General features: G+C 39.9%; 2 protein-coding genes across 4 annotated transcripts in view; one reads left to right on the top strand and one right to left on the bottom strand.

Moving 5' to 3' along the window:
* The first annotated feature begins 1437 nt into the window (after positions 1 to 1437).
* On the top strand, positions 1438 to 9584 carry CSRP3 (cysteine and glycine rich protein 3). Of its 2 annotated transcripts, none has more exons than XM_072422306.1 (6): positions 1438 to 1589; positions 5484 to 5614; positions 7114 to 7282; positions 8397 to 8529; positions 8854 to 8947; positions 9367 to 9584. In XM_072422306.1, the coding sequence occupies exons 2-6, from the start codon at positions 5503 to 5505 to the stop codon at positions 9441 to 9443; spliced, it is 585 nt and encodes a 194-aa protein (XP_072278407.1). In that variant the 5' UTR covers positions 1438 to 1589; positions 5484 to 5502; the 3' UTR covers positions 9444 to 9584. The 2 variants fall into 2 exon arrangements, with proteins under 2 accessions (XP_072278407.1, XP_072278408.1); XM_072422307.1 differs by having other exon boundaries at positions 1487 to 1631.
* Positions 9585 to 11056: 1472 nt separating this feature from the next.
* ZDHHC13 (zDHHC palmitoyltransferase 13) overlaps positions 11057 to 27203 on the bottom strand; it is a 21227-nt gene continuing 5080 nt past the window's right edge. For both annotated transcript variants that reach the window (XM_072422305.1, XM_072422304.1), the window contains exons 3-17: positions 26369 to 26491; positions 25275 to 25352; positions 21203 to 21347; positions 19907 to 19971; positions 19210 to 19372; positions 18772 to 18897; positions 17826 to 17959; positions 16661 to 16760; positions 15737 to 15862; positions 15376 to 15438; positions 14533 to 14626; positions 14239 to 14322; positions 13730 to 13887; positions 12541 to 12638; positions 11057 to 11745 (exon numbers count right to left, since the gene is read on the bottom strand). In XM_072422305.1, coding sequence (XP_072278406.1) covers positions 11607 to 11745; positions 12541 to 12638; positions 13730 to 13887; positions 14239 to 14322; positions 14533 to 14626; positions 15376 to 15438; positions 15737 to 15862; positions 16661 to 16760; positions 17826 to 17959; positions 18772 to 18897; positions 19210 to 19372; positions 19907 to 19971; positions 21203 to 21347; positions 25275 to 25352; positions 26369 to 26491 — 1696 coding nt within the window. In that variant the 3' untranslated portion in view covers positions 11057 to 11606. The remainder of the gene's footprint in view (positions 11746 to 12540; positions 12639 to 13729; positions 13888 to 14238; positions 14323 to 14532; positions 14627 to 15375; positions 15439 to 15736; positions 15863 to 16660; positions 16761 to 17825; positions 17960 to 18771; positions 18898 to 19209; positions 19373 to 19906; positions 19972 to 21202; positions 21348 to 25274; positions 25353 to 26368; positions 26492 to 27203) is intronic.

Here is a 27203-nt window from a genome sequence, read left to right as displayed (position 1 = left end):
TTCACTGGTTGATATTTCTCATAGTTTTATATAAACATCCAATGTAATGCAAATCTATAGGTTTTATTAGATTGCTCTTTGATCCATTTATGAACTGCTGCTGCTTGTTTGCCTAATGGATTCCTTTCCCTTTGCTTTGACCAACAGTAATTGGAAAAGAAGAGCTCTCTCCACCATTGGTGGTCAGACTGCAAAGGGGCAAAGAGCGCGGCTGATCAATAGGTGTACAATGGTAACCAGATAAATGATTGATATCTGTGTAGTATTGATCATTTACCTGGTTGTGCACCTATTGATCTATATGTGCACCTATATTGTATAGCCAGAATTAATGAATCCCTAAAACGATGCATGGGTCCAATGCACAGTCAGGTCACAGTTTGCAGCTTTACTTGCAATGGTGCAGTTCCTTTCTTTTCCATTTTAATGCATGGACAGAGGTTATGGTTTTTAATGGGGTTGGACCACATGAACTGCATTGTGCACAAGCACATATTTTATTTTACGTGATGTCAATGTTTATTGTCACATGTTAAAAATGCCCCTCGGTTACATAGCATCACACTAATGCAAAGATATGGTGCCTGTCTTAAAGCAGAACTTCTGCAAAAAAAAAAATAACACAATAAATAAATAAATAAATAGTGCAAAGGGTAAAATAACAAATAAAACCATTCACATTTTGAAGATGCTTCCCCTGCAGTACTTTTTTTCTGTCACTAGATGTCCTTGTTCTCAGAATCAGAATCTTTCAACCCATCTTCTCTGAGCCCAGGTTGTCCTGGACTTTCCCTATCTTGTGGCTGGGTGAAAGAAGAAGCAGCAAAGTGATGAATTCGTCTTTTTCTTTGTTACTTTTTTCAACATTGTATGCACTTCGGGGCAGGGTCCTCTCCTCCTGTGTCACTGTCTGTATTCATCTGTCATTTGCAACACCTATTTAATGTACAGTGCTGTTTAATATGTTGGCGCTTTCCTGTTTTTAATTATTATTATTTTTATTATTAATAATACAAAATTAATAATAACATACTTCTTATCAGCACAGGAACTGATTGGCTCCTTTTAGCTGCTTAAGGACTTCAAGAGGCAAATTTGGTGCTTGTATTGCTTGCTTTAAAAATAAAAATATATATTTATTGTAATAATGATTGAAGAGCTGCATCCATTTGTGTCTTTATATCTGCCCACAGCTCAGCTTTAAATAGTTCTATTTATTCTGCAGACCATTTACAACTAACCGCCCCAAACAGCTGCATTAATAGAGGATCATATTAACCGTTTCCTGGCCGTAGGGTTTTCCTGTGTGGTTTGTGGCAGCCACAAAGGGCGCGCCGGTCTAAGTAACGTGAGACTGGAAAGCTGTGATCCTGAGTGGAATTCCAGAACACATTGTTATCCATCCCTCTCTTGGTATTAGGAAACTGTCCAGGGACTGCTCAGGAGCTATTTTCAGCCTTCTGATTTCAGAGATGTTCCTCAGCATCAATCATCACCCAGGGAAAGCTCCTTCTGGGGAATTTAAAGGATCCCAGAGTGCAGTCAGACCATAAACTCCCTGAGAAGCCACCAGAGAACCAACAGGACAGGTGAGTCCTCCCTACTGTGACTACGCCTGTCCCCAATTCTAGGTTTGTTACAAATGGAAAATATGCTGATTTTGGATACGGATAACCCGCAAGATTTTGAATTTTTTTATGTTGTCTGCAGTGCTAGTAGTTTTTTCATAAATGCTGTGGTCAGTGAATTGATTTTTGGTGTCGGAAACATCATTGCTGGAAACTTTTTGTGCCGTACTCTACGGATCCCTAACACTAACCCTCCCTGCACAGCTCCAATGCTAAGACCAAATATCCTTTTATCCCCAACGCTAACCCCAATATTACTTCATCATACACCCAACCTCAATGTTTTTCCTAACCTTAACCTTCTTTGTATCCCCAACACTAACCCTAATATTACCCTATCTGTAATACACTAACCCATATACACAGCCCCAATGCTAAGACCTAATATCCTTGTATCCCCAACACTAACCCTAACACTACCCCGTCTTATTATACAATAACCCCTGTACAGACCCAATGCTGAGACTTAATATCCTTGTATCCCCAACAGTAACCCTAATATTACCCTACGTGTAATACACTAACCCATATACACAGCCCCAATGCTAAGACTTAATATCCTTGTATCCCTAACGCTAACCCTAACACTATTCCGTCTTATTATACAATAACCCCTGTACAGACCCAATGCTGAGACTTAATATCCTTGTATCCCCAACACTAACCCTAACATTACCCTACCTGTAATACACTAACCCATATACACAGCCCCTATGCTAAGATTTAAGATCCTTGTAACCCTAACGCTAACCCCAACACTATTCTGTCTTTTTATACGATAACCCCTGTACAGACCCAATGCTAAGACTTAATATCCTTGTATCCCCAACACTATCCCTAATATTACCTATCATAACCCCAAATTCAATGTTTTTCTTAACTTGACCCTCTTTTTGTTCCCAGCACTAACCCTATCACTTACCCTTCCTGTTATACAATAACCCCTTTATACAGACCCAGTGCTAAGACTTAGTATCCTTGTATCCCCAACACTAAGCCCAATATTACCTTATCATAACCCCATTCCCAAAGTTTTTCCTAAACTTAACCCTTTTTGTATCCCTGATACTGACCCTAATATTACCCTACCTGTATAATACACTAACCCCTATGTACAGCCCCAATGCTACGATTTAATATCCTTGCCCAAGAGTAACCCCAATATTAACCCTACCTGTAAAGTCATAAAATATTCTTAACCTTATTCTTCTTTGTAACACTAACCCTAATACTATTTTTTCCGGGAATACACTAACCCCTATGCACCTCCCCAAAGTTAAGACTTAATATCCATGTATCCCTAACACTTACCCTAATACTACCCTACCTGTAAAGTCAATTCCAACATTATTCCTAACCTTATCCCTCTTTGTGACCCTAACACTTTCCCTCCCTGTAACTCTAACACTAATATTACTAATATTACCAATCCTAATTCTCTCTGTATCTATAAAACAAACTCGCCTCAACCATAATACTAACCCATAACACCTTTAATCCCCAACACTAATTTTTATTTAAATTCCAACTCTTATCCTTCTTTATCCACCCCAACCATCTCTTTAGCTCAGTACTTAAAGTTAATCCTCCATGTAACCCCAATCCTAATTTTTTATTAAATCTTTACGAACCTTAGTATAAACCCTATCTGTAACATCAACCCCAAAACCTAACCTTTCTCTATCTGTAACCCCAACAATACTCTTAACATTATCCCTCCCTGTAACCTCAACACCCCAAATCCTCCCCCTATTTATACACTTACCTGTAATACAACCAACCCCTATGCACAGCACCAATGTTAAGATCTAATATCATTATATCTGCAACACTAACCCCAATAATATTGTGACCTGTAACCCCAACATTATTCCCTACCTTAACCATCTTTGTAACCCCAACACTAACCCTAACACTATCCCTTTCTGTAACCCCAACAGTAATCTTCCTCAAGACCCCAAATCTTCCCCATTTATATAGCACTTACCCTCCCTGTAACCTCCACATTAACTGTCCCTATAATGAAATCTCTTACCTTCCTTTTAATCCTAATTCTAACCCTCCCTTTAGCCCCAAATTTAAAATAATACTTTGTTGTACCCCAATATTCATAATTTATTTCACAGGACAGTAACCCACATTGTACCCCTACTTTACCACCCTATCCCTAAGTCTCACATTAACCCTGCGTGTAACACTAACCTACCCTCTAACCCCAATCACCTCAATAACCCCAGCACTAACCATTCATGTAAACAAATGTATATGAATAATGATTTAAAATAGTACAATACTAGAAAATTATACTTGTTTCCTGATGAAGCAGATTTACATCTGTGAAACGCGTTGAAACATCCTTTGATTGATGCCCCACTCTCATGGTACACCCCCATAATATATTTGTATGTATAAATTGAATTCATGATCCTGGGATGATGATTGTACAAATGAATGGGGCTATTTGGAGGTTTTATTTTTAGATTGTCCAGTATTGTACTATTTTAAATCATTATTCAAATAAATGGGTTTTTATTATACTTCATGCGTTAGCTGACTTAAAAGTCCCTTTGGAACTCAATGGTTCTTTTTGTTGTTTGGAAGATATTTGGGAAGTGGCAGCAATACACGAAAAACAAGGGATTGGCAATATTTGTGAATATTTTAGTGAATATTATCAGCTAAAGTTCCCATCCTTTGTTTCTTGTTGTAAGAATAGTTGGTGCAGCGATTTGCAGAATCGTGAGATTCCGTATTATCTCATGTGATCCATTATGGCTGGACCGGTGATCTGTAGAAGACGTTTATTGAAGTCAGATACAAATAATCAGAGAAAGGAGAAAGATTTGGAGTTGTTATAGATCTCCTTAAAAGTATTTTTACCAGGCAATGGTAATCTAAGTGTCTAGGAAAGAGTCTATGAAACAAGGAAATTGCTCAATAAATATTTATTGGTAAGATCCATTGCTAACCAGACAGCATATCAGAAAGAGAGAAAAATGGAGGAGGGAGAGAAGAAGAGGGGCAAAAGAGAAGGGGGCAGATAGAGAGGGGGAGACAGGAAAAAAAGGGCGAGTGGAGGAGATAAGGATATGGTGGGGACAGATGGAGAGAGAAATGGAGGGGAGAGAGGGACAGAGAGATGCGGGAGGGTGGGAAAGAAAGGGAGAAGGGAGGGAAATAGATGGTGGGGATAGAAAAATAAAAGGTGGGGAAAAAGGGAGAGAAATGGAGGAGAGCTGGAGAAAGAAAAGAGAGGGAAAAGGAGGAGAGGAGAAGAGGGAATGGTAGGGGAGAGAGGGAAAGAGGAAAAGGATTAGAGAAAGAGGGAGAGAAATGGAGGAGGGAGAGAGAAAGAATGGAGAGAGAGGGGGGAGAGGGAGAAAAAAGAAGAGAGAAATAACTAAAAATAAAATAATAAAGTAAATAAATAATAAATAAAATGTATAAATAATAATAATAATAATAATAATAATAAATACAACAGTACAAGGCAATATCTGATGACAGGTTTCATTCTCACATTTTTTTAAACATACACCACAGGCTCTTTGCAGCCACTTCTTGTCTATATCACTCCAGAAATTGCTGTTTTTTTTTTCTGATAGTGACAACTGTACACCATTCCTGTGTCAGCATGACTTATTGTAGTCTCCATTGGGAGAGCATATAGCAAGGGGTAGAATATTGTCAGGAAGTGCCTGAACCAGGCAGGATTAACAGAAGTTATTATAACACCAGCTGGCAATATATTAAGTCTAAAAGGAGCTTTTGGCTGACATTACCATATTTTTTGTAGTGATTTTAGTGATTGGGATCCCATCTACTATAACAATACTATTTATTTTGAATTTTCAGATTTTTGTGTTTTTGAACAATGCCGATCCTGGGTGGTGGTGCCAAGTGCGGCGCCTGCGACAAGACGGTTTATCATGCAGAAGAGATACAATGTAATGGGAGAAGCTTCCACAAGCCCTGCTTCATCTGCAGTAAGTGCCTAAAATAAAGTGTCACCGCATGTTCCCACTTACTCACAAATAATGTTTGGTGTTTGGTGACAATTATCTGATATATATATATATATATATATATATATATATATGGTTTTATATGTAAACACACATACATGTATAATTCCTCAGCAATGCGTAATATAAAGGCAGCCTTAGTACCGCCAATTACACAAGCAGTCACTGCTTCCTCCATTATAGTGTTGCACAATGGTTGTACTTTCTTACTCCTCGCAGTACAGGTAACCATCAGAAAAGTGATTGGAAAAAGTTAGCGGGAACTCCATCTAGTGGCCAGTCTATGAATTTGATAAAAATAGCAAGCAACCAGTGCCATTTGTCCTGTCAGTGCCGGTCAGGGTGATAACTCAATTTTATGGGTCTCTAGGATGTGTCATTAATACCACTTCTGTGGCCTTTCTGTCCGCCTGTCTGGCAAGTGGTCCTGGGCTTTCCAGAAATAGCCGACATTTCAGTGTTTCCATGTCTCCGGCTCCAGGGTGGGAAATCTGCCGAGGCAACGGATGAGTCACAATTACCAGTGGGGACAAAAATAATGCAGAGATATTGGAGACAGTTTATCTACAGGGTGCCGTGTCTAAGATTGTAAGCTCATCAGCATTTTCATTCCTTGTTTTCCTCTGTTAGGGTTTTTAGGCTGTGTGATTTTTCTTCACTTCCTGTCAGCAGGAAGTAAGCAGAGATCACCTCTCATTTATTGTCTGAACAGGTGTCTCCATTGGAAGATTTAACTTACTTCCTGTTGATGTAAAAACTAGAAAATTGAATTTTCCATCACTTTCATCATGAGTGAAAAGAGGAAAATGTGAATCCCCTTGGTTGGGTCACAGACAGCACTAGAAACCACAAATTGTGCTGCCGCATTTCAAGTCCATCTGCACTGTCCTGCAAATTTAAACTGCTGATCCTACCTGTGAGGTCTAAATAATGCTGCTTCCTGTAATCTGGCTGGATGCTGCACTGCTCCTGTACTCAGAGCATTGTTGTCACTCCCATGTAGGCTGTAGGAGGGAAAGATGTTGCAGGGGTGTGGCTTTAAATATTGCCAATCAGCAGTTGGCCACACCCAGCTCCGCCTACTGCTTTTAAGATTGACAGCACAGTCTCTGCTGTCCTAATATGATCTGCAGTGTCCTGGAGGGGGTGTATGTGAGACACAGATGAAGAGGGATTTTGCTCCGTTTGGGGGGGGGGGGGGGGTTGGGAGAAGGAAGATTTCTGTTTTTGGGGATTGTGCATAAATTGGTAACTAAAATATCCCTGAACCTTGAACATTTGTACACTGACCATTAGGTGACTTGGTTATATAACATTTCCTGGTTGGCGTTTTGATGTTTTAGCACTTTCTAAATCACTGACCCAGAATAAGTATGGGTCTGGGGTTTGGTTTGTCCTGAGCACCTCTTTAAATGCATTACTTCCACATCCCCTGTATAATCTGATGTCTTGTCTTGCAGTGGTGTGCAGGAAAGCCCTGGACAGCACAACAGTAGCAGCTCACGAGTCTGAGATATACTGCAAATCCTGTTACGGTCGCAAGTACGGCCCAAAAGGCTACGGGTACGGACAGGGAGCTGGCTGCCTGAGCACCGATACCGGAGAGAGATTTGGCATCGAAGTGGCTGAGTAAGTATGATATTTCCAACAATAATGTGACACCTGTCTAGACCTTCAAGAAATATCCCAACACGCTTCAGGGGATTTACAGCCCCCTTCTTCAGGGCTTTAGCAGGGCTTTAGAGATTGACATGCAGCCAATGATCTCTGTGTGTTTTGAGCTCATTGTTTGTATTGGGTTACAGGGCATTATTAGCAGAAAACAGTGGCATGGTATGGCTAGTGTATCAGGTGTCATTGGGATGTGAGATTCTGGACAGGAGAATGCATGGGGTTTTGGTGTCTCAGTCACTCTTCAAATTGCTAAGGATAAAATTCACTCAGTAAAGCAGAACCAAGTAGTGGGAACTGGGAACTCGGTGCAGGATGGTGAGAACCCCCCACGCCCCAGGTGTGCAGACCTGGGGACCCAGCGCAGGAATGAGAAACCCCCCACATGGGCAGCAGCAGGTGTGCAGACCTGGGAACCCAGCACAGGGATGGGAAACCTTCCACATAGGCACAAGAAGGTGCGCAAAGACCTGGGATCCTAGCCCAGGGATGGGAAACCCCCCACATAGGCAGCAGCAGGTGTGCAGACCTGGCACCCCAGCACAGGGATGGAAAACCCCCCCATGTGCAACAACAGGTTTGCAGACTGGGAAACCCAGCACAGGGATAGGAAACCCCCCACCAGGACAGCAGCAGGTGTGCAAACCTTGGAACCCAGCACAAAGATGGGAAACCCCCCACATGCGTAGCAGCCAGGTGCGAAGACCTGGGATTCTAGCACAGGGAGGGGAAACCCCCCACATGTGCAACAGCAGGTGTAGAGACTAGGGAACCCAACACAGGGATGGGAAACACCCATCAGGACAGCAGCAGGTGTGGAAACTTGGGAAGTCAGCACAGGGATGGGAAACCCCACATAGACACCAGCAGGTGTGCAAAGACCTGGGATCCTACCACAGAGATGGGAAACCCCCCATATGGGCAGCAGCAGGTGTGCAGAGCTTTGCTCTATCATCAGGTGCTTTACAGCTCTACTTTCTCACTTTATATAATACAACCATAGGTTTTTAGTAAATTGCATGTAACTCCTTTATTTTTGCAGTTTCATTCAAACCCATCTGTTTCTTTGCAGGACCCACCCGTCTCGCAGCTCCCCAACCACCACACACTCCTCCAAGTTTACACAGAAGTTTGGCACCACAGAGAAATGCCCAAGATGTGGGAAATCCGTCTATGCCGCTGAGAAAGTTATGGGTGGAGGGAGGGTGAGTTATCTTATTGACTCTCATTGTAATCCTGAACAATGGTGATGCTAAAAACATTTTACATAGAAGGTTCTCTTCAGGTCTATGTTCACATGATCAAGCATATGTTCAGGTGTATAAACCCATATGCACGTGTCGTGTAGAACCTATTTTTGGACACAATATGAGAGTTTTAAAACCCCTACCATGTTTTTATTGCTGTGTCTCACTGGGGGGAATCACTCAGGTGGATATATATGCCACTCCATCCTTTAATTTTGCCTTAGATAAGACACATCGGAGGATAATGAATGTTTATGATAACGGCATTTCTTTTCTCTGCAGCCCTGGCATAAAACCTGCTTCCGCTGTGCCCTGTGCGGGAAAAGTCTGGACTCCACTACCGTGACAGAGAAGGATGGAGAAATCTACTGCAAAGGTTTGATCCTGCAGGTTCTCCTTAAAAGCAAACTTATACTCTGGTTTTAGCTTGTAACCAGTCCTTGGTTTATACAATATGTGCTTGGAGGTTCCACCATAGTAACTGTAAGCCCACCTATCCCACTTATATGGAGTGCAGCATGCTAGGTCTGGTCCTTGTTATTTTCTAGGGGTCTGTTGTACAATCTCATGGCCAAGATACAAACTACAGCTAGACTACAGTCACATTGAAGGATGAGGAAACCACTGCATACATTTAAAAAAAAATGCAACTGCAGTGACTTTTTAAAGTCTATTTATAAAACATGGAATCTAATGGCATAAATATTTGAATGGTTTTACTTGTTGCCTGCAGCTGCTATTTAACATCTCTTCCCCTCCCTCCCTCTTTCTCTCTCTCTCTCTCTCTCTCTCCAGTTTGTTATGCCAAGAACTTTGGTCCAAAAGGAATTGGCTTCGGAGGCTTGACACAGGTAGAACAAAAAGAAGGATGAACTGGAGAAGAGGCTTCTGACGGTATAATCATCTCAGAAAGTTAGCAAATGCAACAATTGCTGACTTCCCAAAATCCTGGATTGTTCTGATCAGTAGAATTTTTGACATTTCTCAATAAATGGATTTGTTTTTGAATCTAATGGATGTGTATTTACTCCGATTGTCAGGATTTATGGGTATGCGCACCCTGCCCTGTTACACATTTGTGCCATAGGACAATCATTTATCAGGTAAATTGTCCTATCAACCTAGGCTGGCCACACATTCAGCTTTCCTTGAGATTGAGATATTTAGTGTGAGGTCCTGGCTAATGCAATCTATATAAATAATATCCAGTCACACAGGTCTTTGTGCATCTTGTTGCTGAGTAATTTAAACGCAATTAAGTGCAAAAACAAAAGAAATGGCCGTATGCACGCAGCCCAATATAGCATGAACACGGTGAGCAGTTCAGCAACACTCACTGACATTCTGCTGTCAAATGTGCAAATGCTGGTTCCTTAAGTCATGCTCCTATGCATGCAATGCATCACTGCCTCCAGAATACATAGTTACATAGTAAATCGGGTTAAAAAAAGTCCACCATGTTCAACCACTAGCGAAATAAACATATCACAGATAAAAAACCCTATAGACATTCTTTTGCCTTCACCAGAGGAAAGCAAAAAAAGCCCCTGGTGCAATTTGCTCCAACAGGGGAAAAAAAATTCCTTTCCGATTCCATAAGGCAATTTGATGCTCCTTGGTTCAGCAGTCTCTGTTATCTGTGCTTCTAGAAATCATCCAGCTTTTTCTAGAAGCAATCTATAGAACTTGCTGAAACTTTTTCCTGAGGAAGCCGATTCCACATTTTCACCCTTACAGTGAAGAATCCCTTCCTTATCCAAAGCTTAAACTTCTTTTCTTCCAGACACAAAGGGCGCTCCCTTGTGCTTTATAATGATCTTACAGTGAACGGGAAGAGAATTCGCTATATGGACCTTTTATATATTTATACAGTTCATCATATCCCCCCTTATACGTCCCTTCTCAAGGGAGAATAGATTCAGTTCAGCTAATCTCTCCTCATAGCCGAGTTCCTCCATTCTTTTTTTTAGTTTATTTGCCTTAGATCTATTCACTGCAATAAGCTAGGCTTGAGTGCAAGGCCCATGCAACATGCAATGTACACAGAGAACATAAATCACCAGGGGCTGGGGAAAGGTTTGTTTGACTTCGCATGTATCTCCTACCAGAAAAACCTCCTAGTGACTTTCTGCAAGTGAGTGCACTTCTTCTAACATTTTAACCTCCCTGCCGGTATTCCCCAGTGTGGCTCGGGGTGAATTTTCCATAACAAAAGCTGTAACCCCCGAGCCACACACGGGTTGGAATAGCCAGGGAGATTAAAAGTCCTACCGGGTTCCCAGGTTTCAGCGGCGAGGCATCTGCTTGTGAGGGTGTGGCTGGAGGGCGGGACCGTACAGCTAGGTGGCGGGAATTTTAAAATACTAAGGTACCGCTTTTACATTTAAAAATACTTAATATTCATACCTCCAGGGAGGTTAATTTAAATTGAACATGTTGATAAAACTAAACTGGGTTAGTGTAAAGCTAATACAATGCACACAAATACTACAGCAATATTTTTATTAAGAAATTTTATTGTTGTTTTCTACATTAAAATATTGCATTTTATAGATCCGTTTCTATATTTGTTATAATTTGGTACCACTGAAAACCCCATGTTACCATTTTTTTCATATATACAAAATTGTAAACCACAAACAGATCTACCTGAAGAAAGGTATATGGTAAATGTGACCCCCCATCAGATCTTTTTTCATTTTTTGTTTTAAAACTCCATTTTTTTGTTTTCCCTAGTTTTTACAAAACAGTACCAAAGTATAAGAGAATAAAAAAATGTTCTAGTGGTGAAACCCTAAAGCATGTATCAGTCTTTTTTTTTAGGACAGCATCTTCCATTTACAAGTTATTAGGGTTCACACAAAAACTCCACTTGGAGTTCCCAAACAACCGCGGGCACTTCTTCCCGAAGAGAGGAGTGTGGGGAAGGTGAATTTTAGGATGGTAATGCACCTCAGACAATTCTTAGGTAAGGCACCGGTTTGTTTGAATAATTAAAAGTAAAAGCTTCAGGCTGCCATTGTGGTTGTTGGCGTCTAAACGGGCTGGGGATTCCTCAACTTGGATGGGTGAAACATAGCATGAAACTGCTTGGTCCAGTCCACGGGAGTCACTTTGATCAGTCCAAAACATTGACACTGGAATAGATCTGCGATGTTCTGGATACAGCCACGGCTGAAGGAAATGGTATAAGTCATCAATCAAACTTTGATAAAGACAAATTTATCAAGTAATGGCTCCACTTAGAGGTTTAAAAGCTTTTTTCAGCCAATGACACACGTGACAGCTTCACTGTGAACTAACCCCTTGTTAACCAGTTTTGGACACAACTTGAACATACTAGAGATTTTCCCGAAAAGAAGAGGAAAAATCACTTCTTTACTTTTTACATTATTTGTATTCTTGAAAGAATGTCAGGCACAACAGTCCCCGCCTTTCCCTTGCAACCAGAGTCATTTAATGTACATGAGAAACATGATACATCAAGGACATCAATACTGTTACTCGACCCCCTCTACAGCGGCAGCGTTATCTCTCTCTGCTAGCACTTATATACCTTTTCTAAATTAGTGTTCTGCTTTTTGGATCCCTCTGCACTTTGTTGGAACTTTTGCCTATGCTATGAGGTAATCTGGTCGTCATCAACCACTAACAATACCAACTATGCCCTAAGGAAGCCACAAGGCGAAACGCGTTAGGCTATGTGACCACCGCATGTTTATATAAATCTAGAGATTAACTTTGTATTGTTTAATGGTCTTTTTTCCCCCATGAATATTTATTGGGGATGATTTTTCATTATCTCCTGTAGCCATGTTTGTCTAAAAAAGCTTAAACACTAATATAAATAGGTATTGTCTATAAAACCCTAGCTTCCCTTTTCCATTCTTTCTTTGGAATAACTGTATACTACATCGAGGACTATACTTATTCTAACATGACTGAGACATTGCCTGTGTGGTCACTTACTTGAAGGGAGATTTCCGCATTGACACTTTGCGTTTGCCGAATCTGTTTTGCATCTGTAAATTGAATCTTTCTTGAGTTGTCAAACCAAGAAATGCAATCTGAAGAAAAAAAACAGAGAATTTAATTCATGTTACACGATCATTAAAATGTTATCTCATTCAGAGCCTTGAACACTTCAGCAAACGAGGGAGAATTGGGGTGAAAGGCTGTACTCCTTCACCGCTTATGGTGGTAGCATGGTGGGGCACTTTTGCCTTTCACATTGGGTTCTAAAGGGCCTTGTCCCGGCACTGATCTCAATACAGGAAGGACCAATAACTGTTCGTTTTAGAAGCCTCACCAAACATACATAAAAATAACACACAAAACTTGGCAAATGCTTAATAAAATTAAATCCCAACTCCAGCCATTTTTTTGGCGCGTTTGGTAAATAAAGGAAATTGTTAACAGAGTCCCAGGTACTGATTTAAAATAGTGCCAAGATGGCAACTACAGGTTTCACTACCTGTTTGAAATAGTTCTGGACCTTAGCGGTACCTGTAGCTCCTGAGTGGATTCTGCCCTGGACCTGCAGTACAACACTAAGCCCAGAAGAAAAATTGTTCAGTTCCTGAGCAGACAACAGGGGACTGCAGATCACAGAGCTGATTGAAGGTTTAAGGTGGCATCAGACAAGGCCCAAAAAATTACATGGTACAACTTACAGAATGTGTGAAGAGAAGACAAGGGGGCAACCTTGGAAATCTGAGGTAAGCTGGTAGTAGTAGGGGGTTGTATTTTGGGGTAGCCAACAGATTTTTTTTGGTTTGCCAGTGTTAAGTCTTCTTGTAAGTAGCACGATAACCAAAAGGTTAACGTCATTCTCTGCCCCTAATGCTCAAAAATGATTATATTTTATCTTTATTTGGGCTTAGACAGCAGAATGTCGTAATATGTTACAGGTACATAGGTGACCTATACTATTCTTAATAGCAAAAGCTGCAGTAATATTGGGATTGTTTAAATACAATTTTGGTAATGTGCTATTTGTGGCTGCTTTACATACAAAACACGTTTTTTTCTGGCCCTTCAAATACATCATAGGCCTGATCTTCCTTTGAAAATGATGGATGATTAAACCTCAGTACATACTTAGTCCTTGATTTATTACAGTCTTCAGAATCATGACCGATAAAAATCTGTGTCTTACCTGATAGATCTGCACTAAAAACATGAGAGTTGCCCACACAGTAAGGGAGCAGACAAGGAGAAATATATACAAGACCCAAGGGGAGCAGGACACAATCTCCACCAAGAATAACCAGATGCCATCATTCCGTATACTGGTGGAGCATTGACTGACCCAGTCTGTGGGAATAACAATAAACAATAGATTAGTCTTATAATGCAGTCATATTTATAATACTGTGAATGAAGGAAGATGGTACTAAAATACTAGGTTCTAAGAAGAACTAGCAAGTTTTATAGAGAAAAAGTCACAAACTTAAAGAATAGAAGGCACCCAGCAGCAATCTCAGGGCTTGTGCATATTTAGAGATGGTATTTACAGGCAAATAAAATGCACATTATTAAAGTAAGTTTTATGTTAAAAGAGAAGATCTAGAGACAGGAGCTCCTTAATGTAGAATATAATTAATGTATTTTTGGTGTTCAGGCAATAATAATAGAGCTACTCCTCTAATGGTAAAGATCACTTACAAATGGAGGAGGCATAGATCATCCAGTGGCCCACAAACACCATGGCACACAAGAAAAGGACAAAGTAATGGTGGTTCCCAGCACCTGGAAAATAAATAGGAGGATAAGTTTGAAAAAACATAAATAAATCATAAAACGCCTGTGCTCTTATTGTCTAGGCTGAGTTAGATTACTTCTGCTATAAAGAGCAACAAACGTGTTAAAAGGAAGGTTTCACCCAGATCTGTATATACAGTACATTTTATATATTAATAATTTCCTTGTTATCTATACAATACAATTAAACGTTCTCACCTACACAGCGTCCAGTCCATATGCAATGCTGATCAAACTTAGCCACACAGGAATTGCACGCATGACAGTGCACTGATCTGATTGGTTTCTTTTCCTGAGAGAATACATAAAGGGTTAATAGAATGCTTACAACACGAAAATATGCAAATTAGAAGTCAATATTGTTTATTTTTATTTTGATACATCTTCCAATAAACTGAATAACTGGAAATGTATGTATTTAATTTACAGCTGCAAAGATAAGGAATACATAAATATTTATATTTACCTTGGACTTATTATGTTAAGTGTCATTTGAAAAGATCAAGAGCCAACTTAATACACAAATCTCATTTTGCATATCGGCTCATTCATTACACATATTTAGGTGGTTGGTGCGATAAAATCAATTCACACAGCAAAGCGAAATTTGCACTGGTTTGCTTATCTCTGTATCCGGGTAATAAATATTCTGCACAGCGTTGGAAATAATCTTTCACGATTCTTTCCAACGACAAAAGAATGAAAGATGCATGAACAAGTGCTGGACACGTATATCCCCTGTGTACAGTGTATCTCCCCTTCACTTGTATTACAGTTGTCCACTGTTCGTGGATCCGCCAGGACAGATCCATGAACGACATTGGGCGCCCGCTGTACACACTCCAGTTTCCCATCAGATACTAGTCCTGAAACAATAATCAGATGAGAATCATCTGACGTGTGTACGTAGCTTTAGAGTTATTCTACTGAAACATAACAAATAATATTGTTAGTGTCAGTGTCAATTTTATTTATTATATTTCATGCACAAAGCTCAAGGAACAGGAAAATAAAATGTGTGTTTCAGGAGGACAGACATACCAGGCAGGAGTTGCAGAAGAGCCTCACATCCAGGCAGCCAGCTTCAGCCAGGGTGATGATTGTCTGAAAAATATAAATCAAACTTGTTTATGTACAAAGATTTATCCAAATCAGTCCCTACCTCCTAAAAACGCAGCTCATTAATGTAAAAATTTTTTTGTTAATTAGCATTTATGGCAAAATGAGTTTTCTGACAGCATGCCCCCCCTCGCCCATTCACGTTCCCTTGTAGCTATAGGTAGGTAGGTTGCAGTGTCACTGCACAACAACCTCTTTAAACATAAATTGACACAATTGGTCTAATTTAAACACAACCCAGAAGTTGGGCTTTAAATCAGATTTGTTTTTACAGTTGACATACCTGCCTTCTTTCTTCTTCCGAGGATTTGATGTACCCGGGGTCTGTTCTCCATGTCTTGTAGAAATAGTATACAAGGAGAAACATACTGATTACAAAGGGGATTTGTATGTTGGCTTGCGCCAAATGTATAACGAGAAACCAGAACTGAGTTAAGGAAAAAACTTTAAATAATAAAACATTGCATATTATCATCTGGATCAAATATAGCATAGCACCATGCAGTCTTCTCCTCGCGGGCGCACAGCTTGCGCCGAGGACAATTGCACTGAAGACATCCACATTTGCATATGGCTGCAGCTGTGGGTAAAGACTAACCACACACCCAAAAATTACATGCTGCCTTTGGAAACTGCACTACGACTTGCCAAAACTGTGTGCAAGGAGCAATCCTCCAACCATTTACCTGAATGGGAGAGGTTGAGATCAAGTCTGACCCTTTGGCAAAATGCTGCAACTCACTTTGAGTCTGAAATAGCTAAAAGTGTTCCATAGATGTCAATAATGGGGTACACAAAGTCACATACCACAGTCTGGTGAATCCCGGGGATTAAAGCAGGACAACAAGTAAAACATTGCGAATGTCCAATAAGTGAAATGCTAATCTGAGCATTTTCCCCAGCTACCTGAAACAGTTATAGTAAATACATCTATTTGAAGAACTTAAACATAAGGGAACCTTTTGATTCAATACACTTTAGTGAAAGCTGCACTATGATGTATTATTTTTTAGGACTTTAAACTTAAGATCCATGGATTTATTTCTATAGATTTAGAACAGGTTTATATCAAAATTATTTAAAAATTTTAGAAATACATTACTGGCATATCAGGTAAAGTGGAACTTGTAGTAATTTAGTAGCTAAAACTGTAGGGTGACCATGATTGGCCACCTGACTTTCAGTATTTAGCGATGTAAAGGATATGAGGCAGAAAACACATGAACCACGTCATGAACATCCAAAAAACAGAGCAGATGAAGAAAATCGGTGGCACTTGCTTCTGACTGCTCTGTCCGACAAATCGCCTGGCAAACAGAAAGAAAACAGTTCCATATTATTGTAAGTACAGAAATAAGAAAATGCATTGTTAGAGAAAAAGCACAAATAACACACATTTGTCAGCATTCCTACAATATTTACTGTGGTCTATTTTGTCCATTTGTGTGGCGAGATTGTGCGTCACCCTATTTCTGTATCATATAACAACGGCATCCAGTGCGAATGCAAAGTATTGGAGCAGTCAATGAGATATCTATCTAATCTATCTATCTATATCAGCAAACTGATCCTAAAATTAATAAAATCAGATTCTGTCCTTTATATTCAGGCTTTTTGATATATGAATAACAATTTACACTTTTACCTACACAATTTATGATTCATAAAATTTTACCTGTACAATGACCCTGTAAGCCTAAAGTTTAGATAACTGCCATCTGAGACAAACAATCATGATACTCTTGAGTAAAAATCTAGCATGTGTACAGTGGTCTGCCATGGCAGTTCATTAAATGACTGACCACAGACAACTGCTGTAATTTGCTATGGAGTTGTACACAGTGGGGTGCCTCCTGGCTGTTCTCCCCCATTCTCTTCTTTAAAGACCTGGAAAGGGCTTTTCAGTACAGAACTTGTTTGTGTTACTGTAATTGGAAATAATTATAAAGATCATTTCCAGCATCATAAATTTGACATTTGTATGCAGCTTTACTCTAAATAAGCCTTAACCTAGCTAACCCCAAATAATCAAGCAGAACTATGGACATTTACTTGTCTATTCTTAGCTGTTCTATTGAAAAAAAAATGCCAATTGATTAACTCATAACTCATTAGGTGTGACTCAAAACCCTCTCCCTGTTCTGGAGGAACATACTGAATTTTGCTCAAAGATTCTAAAGGCAAAGAGCGTTCACTGTGCTATTTAGAAAACAGATAAGGCTCCGAGATGCCAGTATGCAGCCTGTATTAAACATCTATTTGTAAAAATGTAAAAGCCATTGAGTATTACTTTAAACATTTTTAAAGCAGTAAAATGACTAAAAACAAATCATGTTTTCCTATTAAGATAAAAAAAAGATAAAACAACAAACCTGGTGAAGAACTGAGATCCAATTGTCATTAAAGCGAGAAGAGTTCCTTTTAACAACCAGGAGTCAGTATTTAAATTAAGGATGTATCCAATACCTCCGATAAGAGAAAGACAGGCCAACACCAACAGGAATTTCTACCAATGAGACAAAACATTTATTACAGGTTCGTTAAAGAATCAGCAGTAATAACGTCTTGTTGTTCAATACAAATCAATCAAATTGTCCCTTTAAAAGGTCAACCCCCCCGTCCTTTTCAGGAGCAATCACAGGACAAGTGGGGTCTCCTTTTTTAATTTCTGGTGCTGGGTGGTACTTCTTCATGCAGCGGCAATCATATCAGCACAGTTCCCTGCAACACTATGTCATTGCGGAGTGCCATGGTATTATCCCTTCTGAGGTCCATGACAACCCACACATCATGTTCTAGTTAGAGCAATACCAATGTAAAAATGCAAAACAGCAAGGACAATTAGAGAAGGAGAAGAGGTACAGCTAAGGGCAGCACTGGAGAGAGGGTGAGTATTGAGTATGGAACTGCATTCACTGATCTCCCCAGCCCCTCTTGGCTGGGCACACCACCCGGCACTTTTCAGAAACCACCCGGCAGTTTTTGGGTGGTTACTGATAAATTAGGTCACAATAGAGGGCCTGCCACCCACCTACAATTTCTTCCCACCCAGCCTAAAAATGTTTCTGGGTTAAACACTGTGCATTGTATGTTTTTGAAAAAGCCACTAACCCAATAAACAGAAAATAGCAGAGTTGTGTTTTATTTCTCCAATACAGACCCTGATTTATGAATGAAAGCACTTAGTGGTTTTAAAAAAAGTAACAGCACTTTTGATGACACTACTTTAGTTACTTAATGTTCATTATTCATGTACAGATCTAGATCATGGGATAATAATTGTATTTATAACAAGACAAAAGAAACCGGTTTGCTTACCTCATACTTTTGCAGGGCCTTTAAAATTCTGGAGTTTCTGCTAGCCCTGGCATTCGCCTCGCTTGTCAGAATATGGACAATTAGGCGATTTCTGGTTTGCCGGGCAAGGACAAGAGGAGTTTCTTCCTGAAGAACAATAAAATAGATTTCATTTTTAATAGTTCAACTCCAGCCAGAACATTTATCATTGGTTTTTATTAAACCTGGTATAAATATGTCCTCAAATTCCTGTCACTGTGATTGCAGGACAAAAACTCAGTAGAGCAGTTGGCAGCAGTACCAAAAGACAGAGAGTCAAAATACCCAGACCCATGAATAATTTTATTAAAGGATAGGACAGGATAGGATTAGAGGAGGAGAGGACCCTGTCCCGAAGAGCTTACAATCTAGGAGCTGAACAAACCCTTCTTTTTTTTAGTCTAAATAAAGTGAGCTCACCTTGGCGTTCACAACATCCATGCTCGCTCCTGCTTCCAAAAGGAGATCCACAGCATTAACGTTGCCAGATGAGATGGCCCAGTGAAGAGCTGTGTTCCGATGGACTTTGTCTACAAGATTGATGGATGGGTTCATCTTTAACAGAAAATTTGTGGGCTCCATTCTAAAACAAAAATAAATAGATAAATTACAGGTATTGTACTCTACTAATGATAAGCCCTGACATGTCTCCTGTGTTCTCCCCAGCCCCTTTTAGCTCGGTGCACCACCCGGCACATTGCAATAACCACCCGACTGTTGGATGGTTACTGAAGAGTTGGGTCACAATACACGGGCTGCCACCCAGCTAAAATAAATTTCTGGGTTGAGCACTGGTCTCTATAATACAGTAAAGGTGTCTTAGTGACCAGAGGGAAGATTGGTGAAGCTCTGATATGACTTTAACTCTGTATTAAGGTATGGCATGTGTTGGGATCAGGGGGGCTACATACAGGAGTGACACAAATAGGAAAGGCTGGACTGAGGCAGAAAAGAAGTTTGGAAACAAGAGGAGTGTGAGAGGCCAGGTTGCATACCATTGACCTCTATGCCTACACTTAAAATTAAAGTCTGAATATATATAAAACTAGACCCGGACCTTATAGTTCTATCTTAGAACTGTGTAATAATATAAAAAATAAAATGTATGTTTCATTACCCAATAATTTTCTGTGCTGACAGCATGAGTGGGGTCATTCCGTTCATATCAGAAGCATCAATGTTCTAAAGACAGAAATAACCAAATAATCAATGAGCAGAACCAATACCACAGTGAACAATTGAAGAATAATTATTTCATAAAAACACTAACTGTAGTAAAGAAAAGAAACTGATATTACATAGACAATTAGGCAAATAGCTACAGCGTGGTTTTATGACTGAATGCCAAGCAAGGTTTTTGAACTTTGAAGTTAAAGCTTGCTTACTACCTCCTACCCCTGAACATTCATATCGGCCAGTGAGGAAGCCCACCTAGGAATGTAGAAGATAGGTTGGTGCAGGCAAGTTCAACAGTACCTGAAGTCCAGTGTTCTCCCCTGCACCTTTTAGCCGGGCCCACCACCTGGCACTTTTCAGTTCACCCGGAGGTTTTTGGGTGGTCACAATACAGGGGCAGCCCCCCCACCTACAATTTGTTCCCAACCAGCTTAGAAAAAAGTCTGGGTTGAACATTTTAGTCTTTAATCTGCCTATATTTTGCTTCCCTGCTCTCCGGCAAAACCATTCATACCTTATTTTGAAATCTTTGATAATATCATTGGATCTCTATGCTTCCCTGTGTAATGCAGGAAGGCCATGGCCGTTGGGGGGGGGTTTGGAGACATCACAACACCAAGGCTTAGCTGAGCTGTGATGTCCATCCTATGGTGTGCATTTTTATGCAGGATGCAACTTTCAATGCAGATTATTCAAAGTAATGCGCACATGTGTTGCTGAACCTCCAACATTGAAAGAACTAAAATCCAGTGAAAAGTGAAAGGAGCAAGCCATGGACGGTCAAGGCTGGGGGTAAAGGGCTAGATGATGCTGGATGCCCACTAGCCTGTATAGGTGATGGGCTCCATCTGGCTTGCTGCAGCTGCTAATGCAATTTGTGAAAAGCTTATAGTGTGTGGTGAAATTATAGCCAGGCTGGCCACATATGGTGGATATCTGGGCCCATATGTACCCAGCCCTAGAACCTTTGTTATGTTTTTATTTCGGAGTGTCCTCCACTTTATTGCATCACATGATGGGAAGAAAGTGGGACAAAAAAAAATATTTAGCAGGGTAGAACTGCTGTCTGGTGAATGTTGCTGTGTGTCCCTATCAAGGCAGTTGTCTATCACTTCCTATTAGATCACTGGAACAGTAAAAGTTAAAGATGCAAAAATAAAACATTTTTAACATAAAATATTGTTTTGTTCTGCATTTACCAGTTTTATTTGGACTTCACCAAACTTTGGATACGTACCATCCCTATTGCAATCAGGTAGGCGATGATGGGTAGATGCTGGAAAAGGACAGCCAGGTGGATGGCACTATAGCCTTCTCCATCAATTAGATTTGGATCGGCTCCACACTTTATCAGTAAAATCACAGACTGCAGGTGGCCCTGTCTGAGGTAGAAGAAAAGCAACACTTAAAAGAGGAACTACAGAACAATGTCAATGAGAACACAGAATAAAGTTCCTATTGTACTAAAGCAACTTTGTTTAGTCCAAGGCTGCATACACACGTGCAATAATTGTCATTGGAATGGATTGTGAAAGCTCCTTTCCAACAACAAAAGACTGCACAATGCTGTGCATAACAAATAATCGCTAACCCTGTGTAGCGAATCTAAGAATTAAAAAATACTTCGAATTAGTGAAGGGTGGGGAACTAAATTTTGGAAGCCATGCCTGAAAAAAGGCAAGCAACAAAAACAGGATGAGCTACCAGTATTGCCTGAGGTCTTACTGTGGGGGTGGGGGTCTTTCCCTCATTACTTAATTACTTGCATGTTCTGTTCTGTGTTTGTGTAAAGACAGTTATCTTGGTATAGTCAAGGCTTTATGTTCCCACGTGAAAGACTCCAGCAAAGAGAAGCATGCAACATTATTTGGCATTGCATGAAAATTGGTCAAAGCAGAGGGAAACTACACTTCAACATAGCTAAATTCAAAATATGGCACACATGGGGTAAAGTAGTGTGGGTATAGTTATGGCTGTAACTATAGCAGAGAAATATTCATCCTCATTTCAGATGATTGAAACTGAGACCAATAATAAGAAAAGTGTACAGAACTGTGCATAACACATCACCAGCAGCATAAAAGTTACCATCACTAGAGGGGTTATCAGCAGGAGGAAGGAGGTCCTGATTCCTCTATATGGATAGAATTATGGGGTCACCATCACTAGAGGGGTTATCAGCAGGAGGAAGGAGGTCCTGATTCCTCTATATGGATAGAATTATGGGGTCACCAGCAGGAGGAAGGAGGTCCTGATTCCTCTATATAGATAGAATTGTGCAGCAGGAGGAAGGAGGTCCTGATTCCTCTATATAGATAGAATTTTGTGGTCACCATCACTAGAGGGGTCACCAGCAGGAGGAAGGAGGTCCTGAGTTGCATATAAAGATTATTAGTTAGCCCTCACTTCGAATACTATGTCCTGTGTGTTACAAAAAGATATTGATAGGATAAAAGTCAGACAACAATAACGGTGAATGGTCTGAGGGAAAAAATCAGAAGAGATTGCAAGAACTTGACTATGTACCGTCTAGAGGAAAGAGGGGAAAGTGTGGACATGACTGAAGCCTTTAAATACAATAATGGTGCCAATAAGGACAGTGTTTTTTATATGAAAATGAAATCAAGAAAACAGGGACAGGACCTCAAAACTAGCAAGAAGAAAGTTCAAAACTAATCAATACCGAGGTACATTCCCATACCAGGAAGTGCACTGCTATTATTTTAGAAATTCTCCTAAAAATTTTAAATTTGTTCAAATGGTACATTTTTTACATTTTTAGGTTTTCCCTATAACAAAAGGGAATAGTTATTTATTTTATTATCTTGTTATTTTGCAGTACCGTGTCATTGTTTTACCTTAATGTGTAACAATTATATGTGCATATGTCATGCAAGATGAAAAATGGCTGCAGTAGTTACATCTAGGGTGAATGAATAGATTAGGTATTGGCTCAACCTATGCAGTAGTTACATCTAGGGTGAATGAATAGATTAGGTATTGGCTCAACCTATGCAGTAGTTACATCTAGGGTGAATGAATAGATTAGGTATTGGCTCAACCTATGCAGTAGTTACATCTAGGGTGAATGAATAGATTAGGTATTGGCTCAACCTATGCAGTAGTTACATCTAGGGTGAATGAATAGATTAGGTATTGGCTCAACCTATGCAGTAGTTACATCTAGGGTGAATGAATAGATTAGGTATTGGCTCAACCTATGCAATGGTTACTTCTATTATAAATGGACAATGGGTTCCTCTTTCTACCTTTGATGCACATGGCAGATCAGCAGCTGGTAATTACAACATACCAAATACCAGAAAGGCAGGTGAAATCAGATAAGCTGGTCTCATCTTACAGGAAACAAAGGAAAAGCCGGTTTCTCTGGACTGTGACTCAGTGAGGAAACTGTGAGTTTTCACAATACAATGGATGGTGTAACTAAAGAATTACAGATACAAAGGGAGGGGCAAAATGAATATAGACCTTGCAACTACACATGGGACTCATTTGAATGTTTGTGCATTGCTGTGTAACTAAATTCATATAGGAAAAATTATGAGAATTTTAAATATAGAAGTACGTACTGGTTAAGCCAAGCAAAATATTAGTGCTAGGAGGCAGCTGTAAAAACAAATCAAGTATAGTATAATGGTCTCTGTGTAAATACCTATAAAGCCACTTCCTTGTGTTAGATCTTTTCCATTATTGTTTGTTGGCTAAACTATGATCTCTACAAATATACCACACAGTGTGCATGTTTCTTCATTGAGTGTGATAAATGTGCATTGTGAAGTGTTTGAGCTTTGCCTGTCATGCTGTAACTTAGTGACTGGTAGAGCCACACAGACAACAAAAACAGTAAGAAATGTTATAAAGCGGTCTGTCCTTTAAACTTACAAAAACGTCTGTTAGGGCTGTCAGAGACTGAAACAGCTAAATTTGGTTGTATGTCTCTACGACTTGGGGTCTTTCTAATTATACACACAAGTGCCAAAGTGGTAATGGAGAACAAAGTTTCCCTTAGCCCTAAAAATATCTGCTTTGGTTAAGTATATGCATTTTGTAACTCGGGTATAGTAAAGGCTTGAAATAGAAAGAGACTTTTTCTTTAAAAATAAAATGTGATAAGGGCAATATATTACACCTCACACAGCTTCCTTTACATTTCTGGAAAGGCCTTCTATCAGTGGATTGGGACCCCTGTCCTTGACACAGTAATAGCCACTAAACTGTAAAATATCTGGTATGCATTGTCCACAGATATTAAGGCCGCAATAATTGTTGTTGACAAGGACCTTTCATGATCCTTTCCAACGACAACAGACTGCACGATGCATGAACAAGCGTTGTACATACAGCACCGTTCTGCTCTAAGAAGAAGGGAGAACGACAGAGTGGCACCTCGCTGCACTCTTTCCCCTTTCACTTTCATTATGATTATTCGTTGTCCCTGGATTCTCCTCTGTTATTAGCCTTGAGGCGGTTATCGGTGAGAATCATCCGACATGTGTACATAGCCTAAGCCTTCAAATGCTAATCTTTCCGAGCACTCCAAATTTCTCCCACATCCCAAAAGCATACTGGCTCCCTCTAAAAAAATTGAACTTTGACTATGTTACAGACCTTTGGCTATGACTATTGTGATGGCTAATCCTGCTGCACTCAATGGCTCCTGTCATCAGCTTCTGCAGCACTGTTATGTCCTGTAGTGACACAGGTGGGTCTAATTATGAATCCTCGGAGCATGGCAAGAGATTTAGGCATCCAACATTACAAGCGGTGCTGCTGGACAAGTAGGCGTTATAGATTTTTGCTGCAGGAAGCGCTTGTCATATTTTATACTTAAAGTGTCAATGACATTTTAAAGTATTGCTTTTTATATCTCCGGTGGAAGCCAGTGATAATAGCTATGCACTTCTTCTCAGATGTCTACATATGCTGCAGCTATTACAAGGGGTCTCTTATCAAAGAATGGAGAAAGGCAAGATGAAAAACCCCCAAAATAAAAAGCAAAGTAAGGAGCAGACGTGGTGACTACAGCAGGGAGATCTCACCAGTTTCCAGGAGAGGAGTCCCCTGGAAGTCCAGACATATTACACTTTACCAGACCCCACTTGGATACAGTGAATAATGAAATCTATGCAAAGAAGCAGCAATTACAAAAAATATGTGTTTTCTTTACTGGATTTTCTACATGAACCTTTCCAAGAAGGAAATTCCTTATATATTATGGTATCTTGTCATTTCCCATCCGTAAAAATACAATTGCCAGGAAATTTGACATTATAGGAGAAATTCCTTACCTTACAGCCCAGTGGAGAGGAGTTGAATTTAATGTGCCTCCCAGTTGATCCACAACAGCCCCCTTGGAGATAAAATACCTGTGTACGTAAGACAAGAATTATGTTTATTCAATGTTTTCTGCTCAGAATCCCTATCTCTGCCCATTAAAACTGAACTCAATGCAGATACAAAAAAGACAAAAATAGTTGTACCACCAAAATAAAAAAAGAAATATATATACTGGATGTTCACATTGCAGTTACTAATTTCATATTGTTACCAAAGTAGAGAATGTCTTCCACTATAGTGGATTATTGGGAATAGATGCAGTGTGTGCTGGATTGGTTTATTCAGTTTACAAACATGTTGCCTGGAATTGTGTTCACTTTCTACACTGCATAGAAAACCCCTCACACATCACAATGCAGCAGTGTAAACGGTACACGTTTGTGCTGTAGATCCTGTATTTATCATACAATTTTTATCAAAGCCAACTCCATGCTGGGTATCATCCTAGAAGACTGATGACATTTGAGAAAGACTATGGGTATCTTGTGGCAAAAAAAAAAAGTACTGAAATGGACAGTTCTGAAATGACGGTAGGTTTGGAAGCCTGATCTATTTTATCTTTTTTTTTATATTTGTACCTAGTATGTTTTTTAATAAAATACCCAAGGTTTATATCAATCATTTTTAATGTTTTAGTTAGACATGGAGAGGAGTGAAGTGAAAGGTTATGCTGGAGTTGGGGTTTAAGTTTTTGTTTATCTAAGAATTTACAGTTTGCATGATAATTTCAGACATCAACTTGAGACTTTGCTGGGAAAGATAGTGAAACTCTATGATGATATGCATTACAGTTTGCACCCAGAATTTTTTTTTAAGCTGGGTGGGAGCCTCTTTAAGTTTTTAGTAACCACTGAAAAATAGCCAGGTGGTTACTGAAAAGTAATGGGTGGTGTGCCAGGCTAAAGGGGGCTGGGGAGAACACTGCATTAAAAGGATGGCAGATATTAAGTCAAATCAATTAACTACCTTACAGATGACACACACACACATATATATATATATATTAAATATAAATTGCAAATATAAATGGCCCTCTAGTACTTACCTGATAACCTCCAGCCTGTTGTTAATGGCTGCCCAGTGAAGGAGAGTGACATTTTCACTGTCTGGTTGCCGGACGTCATACCCAGCCTCTACAAGCTCTCTGCATCGATCCAACAGGCCGTGTCTGAAAGAACAAATGTTTATTACCTTTAATACAAACACGAAAACTTGTCCTAATGGGTGGATGTTAGCCAAGGAGTGGCTTTTCCTAGGCAGCCTTTAATTGCATGCAGACCACCCTAAGCTAGAGCCACATGTCATACTGAGACTCCATGATTGAAAAAAAACTGAAATTCAATGAATGAAAGACAACAAAAATAAGCCCACACAGTTAAAAGTTTGCCTTTTACTTCCAGATTCAACTTTTAGAAGTAAAAAGCAACCCAATGTGCAAGGCACCAGGTGCACATAGAAGCAAAAAAGACATTATTGCTGACAGCTCATCCTGTAATGGGCATTACTCTGAACCATTGGGCTGGCTGGTATTAGTAGTTCATTATACCTGACAAAACCACCTAATGTCGGCCACATGCTGGAAGGAGCAGACTCCAGATTACCACTTTGGCCTAATCACCCTGGAAGTCAGGGCTCACAGTTTGTGTTACAACGCCCCTGTATATGGTGTCTGCATAGGGCTGAACACACCTGGTGTGCACTCCAGTACAAAGGAATTATAAATGTGTGTGGTACGACAGGAGGAAACCTGAATCATGGCTGTAAAATAAATAGCAATATGTACACACTGGTATAGTAAACATAACGCTATCTACTGGAGAATAATAATGCAGACATTACCTGACATATGGTGCAGAGAATGACGAGGAGGAGAGGAAAAA

Source organism: Pyxicephalus adspersus, chromosome 9 (assembly GCF_032062135.1).
Source record: "Pyxicephalus adspersus chromosome 9, UCB_Pads_2.0, whole genome shotgun sequence".
Lineage (NCBI taxonomy): Eukaryota > Metazoa > Chordata > Amphibia > Anura > Pyxicephalidae > Pyxicephalus > Pyxicephalus adspersus.
Note: the sequence above shows the minus strand (reverse complement) of the source record. Positions and strands in the feature narration are given on the sequence as shown.